Source organism: Rhinichthys klamathensis, unplaced genomic scaffold, assembly GCF_029890125.1.
Source record: "Rhinichthys klamathensis goyatoka isolate OS25496 unplaced genomic scaffold, OSU_Roscu_1.1 h1tg000414l_1, whole genome shotgun sequence".
Taxonomy (NCBI): Eukaryota; Metazoa; Chordata; class Actinopteri; order Cypriniformes; family Leuciscidae; genus Rhinichthys; species Rhinichthys klamathensis.
In genome coordinates this window covers 2,604-15,657 of record NW_026606914.1, presented here as the reverse complement: position 1 = coordinate 15,657, position 13,054 = coordinate 2,604, and the positions used below count along the sequence as shown (strand labels likewise).

Genomic DNA, 13,054 nt, shown 5'->3' with positions numbered 1-13,054 from the left:
CTGAGTTCAAATCCACCCACATCCCTCTGCCCCCACAGGTCTTTTTTATTGTGTGTTATTTGGTTGTGAACTGTGATATTTTTGCATCATCATTATGAGTATGTAATAGCTGCAATTATTTACTACTCTATCTCAGGAGATGACACCTAAATCACTTTATTATTGAAGCATTAGTCCAGAACTACACACTGCATGAGATCCAAAGAATGTGAGGTTCTCTGAAAGCCATTTATTTGGAGACAAGCAATGCAGACGAATGCACTACTGTGATAGTAATAAATAGATACATATTGCACAATGGAAACTATACAGTACATCATCAAGTTAGGATTGCTTCCACTTGTGAACCATACCAAAGTTCACATGAACTGCACCCGAATCAAATTAGATACTATTGCATTGAAAAACAGGCATTTCAGTTTGAGGAGGATCTTATTGGATTCTTAGCTGACACTATTAGGATCCCTATGGTTTTCTGATTTATAACAGAAATTGTTATTGCAATTTTTACATTCCTCCAGGAATCTTGTTGCTCAGATCATCTGGTTTGAAAGATTTTGACGAGAAGTGTCTGTACTGAATTATCGCAAATCTGATCAGTTTGAGACAAATAGTTGAGATCTCCTTTGAAGGTTTGGCTTCATTAGCCCCTTTTGCACAGAGTAGTTATAGGAACTAGCCACCAGGGTGGTCCCCCTATGGCCATTTCCCTGGTTGCATTCGCACCGCCAGGAGGAACTCTGAACTGATGAAAGCCACATTTGTTGATGTGACTTTTATTTTGACGACAGATCCTGAGCACACAGCGCTCCCATTCTCCGTTTTTAGTTTACGATCCGTTTAACAGTCCTTATTAGATAGAACTGTTATGCACAGTGAAAGTAGACATTATATAAAAAAGCGTTAGCGTTTGCCATGTGGTGGATGTCCAGTGTTGCTAGCTGAGCAGAAATACATGTTTCTCTTGGTCCTCTCAAAATTTGGTTGAATTTTCACTTTAGCGTAAAAGTTTAGAGGTCCATCTATCACTGTTTTCCATGTTCCTAGAGTTAGTTTGTGGAGTAAATATATAGGCTATAATCTGTGTGTGTAGGCTATCTTAATGTTTTGCGTGTGCTCGACCAACCAGCACTTACGTCACTGGTAGTTACTATTGTGCTGGGTTAGACCCTACTCTGAAGTAGCAGCTAATTAAGGGGCTGCTTACTGCTACTGTTTTTTTAACTAAATACGTTAAACTTTTTATGCGTTTTGGCCGTTCTTTTACACGACAACAGCGTTTTAGGGTGCCTGAAAACACAAACATTTGAAAATGGGTTTCAAAGTTCAAATTTTTGAAAAACGGTCTCCATGTAAACCACAAAAACGAGAGTCTCTGAAAACGATGATGTCATGCACATGCGTATTATATATGTTCAGTCTATAGTGTCTATAGCAGCAGAATACAGCGTTTTTAGTCGTTTTCGCAGATCCGTGTGAATGAGGATCGTTTTGACAATGGTGTCGTCTGTACGCGGAAAACTCAAAGGAAAAACGTTTTAAGCAAATCGTTGTCGTGTAAATGTACCCTTAGTTCCCAAAACTATCTCAAAAACTCAAAACATTTCTTCTCGTCACATTCAGTTATGAATTACATAAATCGTGGGCAACTCTTGATAAAGTTTGAGTATATTACGGTCAGCTTTAAACATTTCTATCATAAAACAGTTGTCAAATATTAAATGTTTAGCTATCTGTATCTTAACCCGCACTCTTTCAGGAGTAAAACTAAAGCGTTGCGTTGGAATTCGCACTAGTCTTCTGTGAAGCACCGCCTTCCTTTGATTTGATTGGCCATCTCAATCATTTTGACATTTATGATACCGTTAGACCGCTGAGGCAGAGCAGCCTAAAAATATAACTTTTCAAACTTGTTTAAACAGAGAAGTGTGTAACAGAGTGCAGAAGACCAGCATCAAGAATATCAAGTATTGGGGGGGACAATTTGGCCAATCTAATTATTAATGGAGACTGCATTAAAGTTAAGGCCCTCCATAAAGTTAAGTAATTTTAGATTTTTCTTTTCTATGGGAACTCGCAAACAGCTAAAACAGAAGGGACACGCAGCAAAAGAAAAGCACAGGTCATCAGTCCAGATGCTGGAGAGTTTCTTCCTCTCTTTCTCCGACTCAGCAGATAAGTTTCAAACCCCTCTCTGTCTCTGCCGACTGTACTTAGTAAAGCTGCTCAATTGAGGCACCACTACCCCCTCCACACACACACACACACACACACCGAGAGCTGTGCACTTTCCTCCAAGGATGTGGATTATTAGGGTGAATCAAATGGAAAAGTCTAAGAATCGGTCAATGAAAAATCCCATTATGATTATTGGGGGATACATCCCCCTCAATGCCTATGATTGTGACTTTGGCTCACAGGAGTTCAGAGGCAGGCCGAATGGCTTAACAGCTGCGCCTGGACCCTATAAATAACACAAGCACACAATGCAACAAATTATACCGCTGGCCGGAGTGAAGGATCGACAGTCACATTGTCATTTAATGCTTAGATGTCTTTTAAAACCCACTGTAATAACTGTAATCTTCGACACACAAAGTCGATATGAAATGGCATTTGCAACCTATTTTACTTCTTTAGTAAGACATATTTCCAATTAAAACAGGGAAGTGATATGATTGTTTAAAGTCTGTGTTCCATAACAGTATTTTTCTTCAATGATGATGAACAGTAAGGCCATGAACGAGTGTTAAGGAAGTCCAGCTAACCATCCATTTACCAAATTGCTTAAGGGTCGCGGGGATGCTGGAGCCTGTCCCATGGCCAGATGGTGTTTCAGCTCCATCTGATTCAGCCTGTGCAGTGTCTAAGTATCATTACATGTATTAGCAGGGTCTATGAGCGTTTGCAGCATGTGTTTGAGATGGTTGGCTGTAGAGTTGTCAAAAGTACAGACTTCGGTACTAAGTCGGTACTGAAATTTAACTTGTTTCCCTCTAGCATTTTGAGCGCTGTTGAACGGATCTTTAAACACCTCTGATTGGCCACTGTGTTCACGCACTCAGCATATATGTCTCTGATTGGCTAAAATGATCATCGCTTCCAAAACAAGTTGTAAATAGACATCTTTGACGCTCTTCACCAAGCGCTTACACAGATTTGAAAGCAGCCGTCTATCAGCCCTATATTCCTATATACAGGTGAAACTCGAAAAATTTGAATATCGTGCAAAAGTTAATTTATTTCAGTAATTCAACTTAAAAGGTGAAACTAATATAGCCTATTATATAGACTCATTACATGCAAAGTGAGATATTTCAAGCCTTTATTTGTTATAATTGTGATGATTATGGCTGACAGATATGAAAACCTTTTCACAATATGCTAATTTTGAATATGGGGTTTTCATATCTGTAAGCCATAATCATCACAATTATAACAAATAAAGGCTTGAAATATCTCACTTTGCATGTAATGAGTCTATATAATATATTAGTTTCACCTTTTAAGTTGAATTACTGAAATAAATTAACTTTTGCACGATATTCTAATTTTTCGAGTTTCACCTGTAAACTCATAGACGTCGCTTTCAAACGCTCCCGTGTGTATCTGTGCAAGTCCGTACTGAAATGTTAAGAATGTGACGATACCAGCATTTCCCTATAGCATTTTGAGCGCTGTTGAATGGATTTTTAACCCTCTGGTACTCTTCGCGTGGTGGCCAAAATTGACCGAATTATTAAAATACTATATTTTAGTTTGATAATGTTTTGTATTTAATATTTTTAGGGGATTTTATGGTGCAACATTATATTTACGCAGTAATTGTAATCCATTTATTCACATTTTTTTTAAATTTCCAACTTAAACTGTCGTAAATCTTGAATGCTTACAAGCACAGACTGAAGTTTGAACTCTTTTTAAAGACGACACTTGGCAAATTATTGCTGAAGTGAAAAAAGATTTTTAAAAAGTACCAAAAGTTTTCACTAGATGAAATCCGTCTCCCATTCATTTCCAATGCGCATATTTTTGACCGCGAGGAGCACAAGTGTGCCTATTTTGTTTCAGGAGCATTTAACCTTTTCGGATCATGTCCATCATTTTTTTGTGTGTTAACATAGCAAGTGCCAAAACCTTTAGTCTCTGATTGGCCATTGTGTTCACGCGCTCAACATATACAGTATGTCTCTGATTGGCTACAATGATCCACGCTTCCAAAACTTGTTGTCTTTGACACTCTTCATCGAGCGCTTGCACAGATACACACGCGACTGTTTATAAGCGGATATATTAGCGATCCGCTGATAGACGCCTGCTTTTAAACGCTCCAGTGTGTATCTGTGTAAGCGCTCGATGAAGAGTGTCAAAGATGTCATTGTTGATCATTGTAGCCAATCAGAGACTCATGTTGAGCGTGTGAACACAATGGCCAATCAGAGATGTTTAAGGAACAGCGCTCAAAATGCTAGAGGGAAATGCTGGTATCGTCATATTTTCGCATTTTAGTACCTACTTGGTACCAAAGTAAGTCATTTTGGTAACGCTTCCTTTTACAGTCCTGTTACCCATGTACATACTAGGTACTTATTATAGTAATTACAATTACTGGGTAATAACTAGGTACTAACCTTGAACCTACCCCTAACCCATGTACTTACCTTATATTAGCCAGTACTTTCTAGGCAAGTACACTGTAAGTGTAAGTACTCTACTGTAAAAGGAAGCGTTACCGTAATTTTCACAACTCCAATTGGCTGTACTGAAGTGGGGTTTCAGGCCTGTCTGATTCACTTTCTCTCATCATACTCCAGCTCAGAGATGCTGGTGTTTCAGACACCTGGACATTATAGCTCTCGTGTCAGTGATCTCAGGTCATCTGTTTGAGTTTTTGAACGGCTTCTATAATAACTGAGCTTTAAAGACGTGTTGTTCCCTCACTGGAGTGAACTGTGAGCTGCTCAGTGTTCCAGCACAATCTTAATTAGATAGATTAGACACAGCAACACAAAGGCTGGTTGGGTAATCTTCTTTGACTGAGCTGGTTATAGGTTTGTCCTGGTTTTCATTCCGGCCTATGTTCACGCTTTGAAGTCTCGGCGGAGAGAAACGCAAGAGCAAAATGAAAGAGAGAAACTGGGAAGAGGCATGATAACAGAGGGTTCAGCGGAGAAGAGACTTTGGGCGACAAAGATTTAATAATCTGATCTAATGCTTCTATTTTTTTTTTACTTTCACTAAGCAAAGCAGATCGGCCAAATTCACCGTTCAAAAAATTGCTTCCAGGGTTTATACGACGGAATAAACAAAACTAAATTTAAGTCAGTGAATCTCATGCTGTTTCTGACTGTTTTTACATGGGCTTAATCTTTTATGCTTGCAAATTGGTATTGAATATAGAAATGTCTCTGGTGAATAAGGCTCAGAAATTGAGACACGAAAGACTGCCTTATCTAAATACAGCATTCACTGTTGCTTTCATTTAAACTTGACTTCGTTTTATTGATGAAACTGGAAATGTGTTTGTACAGTATATCATTTTTGGCCTGTTTCGATAATGTTCAAATACATTAAATACATACATTTGTTTTATATTTAGGACAAATAAACTTGTTGAATAATTGTGTTTTATTCATGCTTTCATAAAGACACTTTGAGGCTAGCAAGGGATTCATTTCATTTCTGATTGACATAAAATAAATTACTGGATGATATTTATTATCCCAAATGGCATCTCATAACTAAAAGATTTTGTGTTACAGTTTATAATTCAAGCCTGAGATTACAACGGATGTGCTTGTAGGAAATACCTGAAATTTAAAGCTCTAAAAGACACAAATCACAAACAAAAAAACCTAATCTCATCTTCATGAATTAAAAATATAGGCTCTTGCTTAAATATCCAAACATCAATTACTGAATATAATTGATACATGTATTATCATTACATTTGAATAAGATAAATTTAAAAATACATTAAATTCATTAAACAACACTAATATTAGTATATGAACAATTTGAAAGATAAGCAACTGAAATGTTTGATTGATAATAAAAAACAAAATGCAGTATGGCTATGGTTCAACTGAACTGGAAACTTGACTTTTCTGAACTCACATCCTCTAACCTTACACAAATGAAACACTGAAAGCGTCTAACACAATACAGCCCTGATACTTTCAGGTGACGACGTTATACCGTTCTGCTCAGTTAATGCCCACTTTATAACCTGCCTTGACACAGTTCACTAGATGAATAATGCTAGTTAAAAATTAAAATAGTGTGACACGTGAATATACTCAAAGCAAAACACCTTTTTTTCCACTTGAAATATCCTGTATTATTAGTTCTTTTGGTCTCACAGTGACACTTGAATATCAGTAACTGCATCTATGTGTAAAGAGGGTTTTATAACATTTGGTTACACTTTATTTTACATATTTTACATTGTACTGACTCAAATAAGTATTAGGGGTAACACTTTATTTTACAGCGTCATATATGTTACATGTACTTTACATGTACATGAACGCTTTAACCAAACCCTAATCCTACCCTAACCCTTATAGTAAGTACATGTAGTTGCTTAATAATTCTCAGTACTTAAATACATAATTACACTGTAACAATGACACCTTAAAATAAAGTGTAACCGTATTAATTAACTACATGTACTAAAAATAGAGTTACGGTTAGGGTTTGGTTTAGTAATTTTGTAGTAATTTACAGAATGCACATGTAGTAATGTGTAACTACGTCACCTTAAAATAAAGTGTTACCAAACCTTTTTAAAGCCTAGTGGATTCCCTCTCCTTTTGGCCTCGGGGTTACACGTGATAATAATGACTTAAAATGACATAATATCCATTTCTCATCAGAAATGGCCATCAGCTCAAAAGCTTTATAATACGTCCAACAATTTGACTGACTGAAGAGAAGCCCTTTCGAATGGCTCAAGCTTCCTAGATTAGCAGATCAATTCCGAACAAAATATGACAACAGTACAACACTGTGTTTCTCACAAGCTGTAAAAGCAGAGAAAGGGGAAGGCAGTCTCTTGGTGAGGGGGAGATCAACGGGGTTCGAAAGGTTAGTTGAGAGACATTAAGGGCTCGGACGTGGGAAAGTCTGGTGAAGGTGGTGGGGTTTGAGATCTAGAAGCTTCTACGTGTATTGCAGGTGATCTCTGGTCTGGGAGGCGGGGAGGAGACGCAGGAACACGGGATTAAGTTCACTCACGGTAGAATACGTATTCGGTGTAGTTGGCCCAGATTTTGTCATCAGTCTGCTCATGGGCGAAGGCGCAGGTCCCTGTGGAGTTGCAGGCCACCATGTGGAAACCGGCGTCGGCTAACCTGTCAAACGCCTGCTCCAAGAAAGTAAACTTTAGGTAATAGCGTGACGTGTAGCGCTCTGGGGGGCGATCAGGGTCACGGCTTTCGTTTAACGTTTCCCCAAAAACCTCCTTGGCAAGAGAAGTCTTCCCGCACACCATAATCCGAGCCACTCGTCGAAACTTGGCGTCTGTTTGACTGTCCCGGCCGAGAGTGTAGGAGCCCCGGTAGCCGATGGTGATGAACCCGGAGCACTTGCCGTCTCCGGCGCCGGACGCCAGGCTTGAACACGCGGCCGCCCCGAGGGAGGCGAGGTTTCGGGGGATTTCGGCGCTGGGCGAGGGATCCTCGGGGTCGCTCTGGCAGCCCTCGTCGCCCAGAGAGTTCTGCTTACTGATCTTCGGTGCCAACAGTTTCACCAGATCCGGGAGGTTGAAGAATTCGGCCTCCCGCTGAAGCCGTCCTCGCTCCGGGAAGTGATCCGGAAGGACGAGCTGCTGGTCCCGCATGTAGTCCAGAATGTAGCGAAACAGAAAGCCATCTCTGTCGACGAAAAAACGACCTTTGGTGTCACGAGCCAGGTTTTTGGTGCTCTTCTGGCTGAACATTTCCCACAGGAGAGAGTCTGGCACACTTGTTAAAGTCGAGTAGCGGGTTATATACACCTGACCTCCTACGTTCAGTTCGATAATTTCTGGAAAGGCTAGTTCCTCTACGGGAATGCCAGAGGCGTTGTCGGGTAAAGCCATATTTCAGAATACTAAGACGACGCTTGGTGAAGGATTTAAAAAGTATGTCGACCTGGAACAAGTGTGAGTAGGCTATTGTAAGGTCAGAGATATGGGACAAATACGTCTCCAGCTCACAATCACAGTTGCAGAACACAATTTACACATAATAATCCTTCAGAAAATGAGTTCAAAATTCATGTAAATTAGCATACATGGCTCAGAAAAGCTCACCGATGTCAAAGACTGCCAGAGTTTTCAGGTGATGTCCCTTTCATTTATCCATGTCCATAATCGAAGGTTTTCCAAACGTCCAATTCACAGTCACCTACCGTCAGTCATACTGAACAAGCACTGTTGAAAATAAATGCCATCTAAAGGGCTGATTTTGCGTAATACATGTCCGTGGAAGAAATAGGTGTAAATAATAAAGCGTTGTGATGATCCATTTCTCACAGGATGAGTGTAACGGAGCCCCTCTCGCTCATTCTCGCACTGTGCGCACTGCAAACTGGACCATAATAATCCCGCGCTCTGGCCACGCCCCTATATTGTACGTCATCGACGCTAACCCCGCCTCCGCGTTTGTAGCGTCATCCGCAATCGCGTGTATATTGTAAATAATGCATATAGCCCACTACATAAGGTGAAAACTCTCGTTGCTTTACCAGAAGTCTTTTAATTTGCTATTTCTTTTCTCTTAAACGTATCAGTGTAAGAAATGAAACGTTTTAAGGCATTTCATAATTGTGATTTATTTTTCTATGTTTATTATCACTTATATTTAATAATAATGCGATATTTTATAATTTATTACATTATTTATCTACTAATAACATTATTATTAGTGTTACTAACATTACTATGCAATTGATCTAATGTTTTGAAGTTTTTCCTGCATTGTATTCACATTAGTAAATGTGTTAATCATATTCATATATTTTCAATAATGTTTTTTTAAAATGACATTCAGATTAAGTTTAGAAAGTACCACACACACTAATAAAATATAATGAAACACTGACATCTAGTGGATAGAAAGCCCTGACCAGATGTTTCAGAATCACAATCTAAAAGAGCTTCTTTACCACAACTCTCTCTCTCTCTCTCTCTCTCTCTCTCTCTCTCTCTCTCTCTCTCTCTCTCTCTCTCTCTCTCTCTCTCTCTCTCTCTCTCTCGCTCTCTCTCTCTCTCTCTCTCTCTCTCACACACACACACACTCTCACTCTCACTCACTCTCTCTCTCTCTCTCTCTCTCTCTCTCTCTCTCACTCTCACTCTCTCTCTCTCTCTCTCTCTCTCTCTCTCTCTCTCTCTCTCTCTCTCTCTCTCACACACACACACACACACTTATTTTGAAAAGAAACCAGTTTTAATGCTTAATGTATGGGATTGAGGATCTAATTGCATAAAGCGATGTTTTCTTCTAAAAAAAATATTTAACTTGAGGCTCACAACTAAGAATATCAGTATTTTTACATATAGGAGTCAGAAATCTACCGAGTTCCTTTTAACACCATTTGTACAGTTTTTACACTCTCTTTTACAAATATCTTCTTCTTCAACATGAACGGTAAAACGATAACAATTTTTTTTGTTCTGAAATTAATTTACCATATTGCAAAAAAGATGAAAAAAAAAAATGAAAAAAAAATGAAATGAAATCAACCTGACACGGCCTCGCTTCATTCAGAATCGAGATGCTCGGGCTTTAGTTAATGCGTTCAGTGTCAGCATTTTTCCACTCTTTTGTTTCTGTTCTGTAAAGGGTTCTTGGTGAAAGCTACTGAAGCTTGAAACTAACCTTGAACAGACTATTCTGTTCCACTGAATGAAAGCAAGTCACAAGGGCATTGTGTGATTTATTTTCTATGTTATCAGAAAAGCTGAGGTGACTTTGCAGACATGCAGGTGAAAAACAGATCCCATTCCTCTCCCTTTTCCATCATTGTCTCTAAAATAAGAAAAATGAGACTAATAAACGTGTGCTAAAAGACTAAAAACGATTTCTGAATTTGTAGTCAACAAAACAAACGCCGATGTTGAAACAGAAAGTGGCAAGCCAAAAGACGACAGTTGTGCTCTATAGGCTTCGGATGTGACAAAACAAGCATTTCCACAGATGATAGATTAAGTTTATAATCTAACTGTGAATATTTGTGATTTGCTGTTCTTTTGCTTCAACATTATTGGGTTATTGCAGGGGATTGAAGTACACTGTCACTGAAACACTAAATGAATGAGTGATTGCAATCAATCACTTAAAGTTTACAGAGGAGCTGGTTAAAATCACTGCAAGCATATTTTGATAAGAGCTCTTTTTAGTTTTGGACCCCATTGACTTTTTTTCTTTTTCTTACTGGAAGTTTCATTTTTGTTTCAATGCTCAAACTTAAAAAAAAAAAAAAAAGCAATGGAAAATTACTGCTTCACAACGTCATTCTATGACATTAAAACCTTTAAATGGACACGGTCTCTTATCTGTCACTCATGAAGACATACAGAGTGTGTGTCCCTTGAAACCACAAAGAAAATAAACCCCAACATAGATGTATGGTGGCTCTATAAGTGCTATAAGAAGCCTTTAAGGGGTCATTCGAGCCACTTAAACATTGCCAAAAATCTATTGGAGGAATGGACTGTAAATCTATAGCGAGGAAGTATGTCATGAAAGATGGGAGGATTGAAAAGAAATTGTGGCAAGCAGGGCGTTTTATGTTTTGTGTGTAATTCACGGCAGTCGTCCGTTTCTACTTTGGTTCGGTGTTTGTTTATTTTGTGTTTATTAAAGTATTGGACGTTCCCACCTCTGAACATCTAACTGCGTCACAGAAATGTTGTTACCTGTTCTGAGAAGTGCTGATTTGTATTTGAATGCAATAAGAAAGCATGAAATACTTAATCCTCCTTCGTGGAAACAAATAAACATTATTTCGGTCTTTAAGCCAGCCAAGGATAAGCATATGCAGCCAACTTATCACATTAACATCAAATTCTTTGTTTGTTGTTGATTTTTGGACTGAACTGTGTTTTGAAAGGAAAGGGATTATTTTAGTGCAGCTTCTGTGAAAAATGCAGTATAGATTCTGCCGTATGTTTAGAGACAGACGTAAGGCACAAGTAAACAAAAGTATATTTTTATACTGAAAAGGTATATTTGTATTTTTGAAAAGACATGCTAGGAGGAACTGTAATAAAGTAAATGAAGCAAAGGGGTTAAAGGTATAGCTAATGTTTAATCGGATAAATACTATTTTGCTTGATAGAACAGTTCAGCTAAGGGTTGGATCATCATATTACAATATAGCTATATCAAATAGATAAATGGCTACAAGTAAATGTGTGCAGCCCGATACTTTTAATGGTATGATAAATTATGTTTTCCTAAATATTAAAACAGGCCTAAAGATCTCAAGGTGACCAGATGTCAAAGGGATATTTCCCAGTTCAATGTTCAAAATACCATTGAAATCTCACTTTGTATAGGCTCTACTTATGTGCGTTTGAATATATGTGCGCATGTTTGTAATTCCCTACAAACCATGCCTAAAACTACTCGTCTTGCCTCTAAATTGTGATACAGAATTTTATTAGATCACTTCGGGGTTGGTACGTGAACCCTAATTTTCCACAACGCTTTATCTGTAGAGTGGAATAGGGATCCTCCATATATGCTAACACACAAGCACATGTACACTAAAAACTCCTGGGTTATTTCTTCAACCCATTTTCTGGGTTATTTGTTGAAACAACCCAGAAATGAGTTGGTCCTTTTTTAACTCAGAAGTTGGGTAACCCATTATGGGTTATTTTCGACCCAGGAGTTTTTTTAGTGTGTAGGAACGTGTTGCATATGATTTGCTGGAAGTCAATGATTTAGTTTTGGCTCATTGTTTATATGTGGCAGACATGAAAAATCAACAAACCTTAATTCAGCTTCTAAACAAATCCTCAAACCTTGCTATGCAATAGAAGTTCATTTGATTGTCCACAATGCACATGGTTTGATTCAATGCTTTTATTAATTTTGAGGAGTGTTTCAGAGAAAATATTGAAGAGAAATAAAAATTCAGAAGAGATTGGATTTCAGAATAACTTGTTAAGATCAGAAAAAGTAAATGTATGGAGCAGGATGACTAATGATGACCTCGCCCGTCCAAAACACAAATATATTTCATTGAGGTTGAACAGGGAGCGTCGTTCCAGCAACGGTTAGCTGTAGGGTGGAATAATGAAATCAGTTACTCTGAGCATTACAGTGGGGTTAGAGTCAGTGGTGCTCAACTTAGGCACTTGGTGAAATCCAAACGAGTCATTTAACGTTACCGTACGATATGAAATAGGATTGCAAATTATACTACAAAAAAAAAAAGAGAAAAGTGCACTCACGGGTAAAGTTGATCTCCAAACAGTTCTCGGAAACACTATTGCTAGGTTCTCCAGAGCACCAGTGGTCAAAGTCATACACAGTTCCATCACTCCAAAACCACTCTCCGTCCTAATAAGTGAAGAGAATGAATACAAAAAGTGCACTAGTGGTCAGACTTAAAGCAACACCAAGTAACTTTTCCTCTTCGGTCACCCTACAGGTTGGAAGTGGAATTGTCCATTACCGCGGTCGTAAATAATTTAGCCTAGCACAGCCAACTGTCGCACGCACGCTCGCTTTGGAATGAACGATGTCCACAGACAAGGTAGAGTATGTTGCATGATTTCATGAAAGTATGATGTATACTTGTATACTTGTATTTCATGAATATACTTGTATTCATGAAAGTATGATGTATACATCAGAAACGAAGAAAAACTAAATGACTATTGTAAAGCCCCGTTCACACTACACGCGACCAAGCGACGCGATACCATTCATTTCAATGGTGAGCGGGCGACTTCCGGCGACACGTGCGACAGTGATCGTTGGCGACTAGATGGGGCGTGTCTGGCGAAGCGACAAAGTTGAGAAATTTTTTACTTTATGCAAATGAAGAGCGA

At 38.6% G+C, this 13,054-nt stretch overlaps 1 protein-coding gene across 1 annotated transcript in view; it reads right to left on the bottom strand.

Annotated features, from left to right (window-relative positions):
• kctd12b (potassium channel tetramerisation domain containing 12b) overlaps positions 1–8,608 on the bottom strand; it is a 28,527-nt gene extending 19,919 nt beyond the window's left edge. Inside the window, exon 1 of the mRNA XM_056235196.1 lies at positions 7,240–8,608. Coding sequence (XP_056091171.1) covers positions 7,240–8,083 — 844 coding nt within the window. The 5' untranslated portion in view covers positions 8,084–8,608. The remainder of the gene's footprint in view (positions 1–7,239) is intronic.
• Between the last annotated feature and the right edge of the window lie 4,446 nt (positions 8,609–13,054).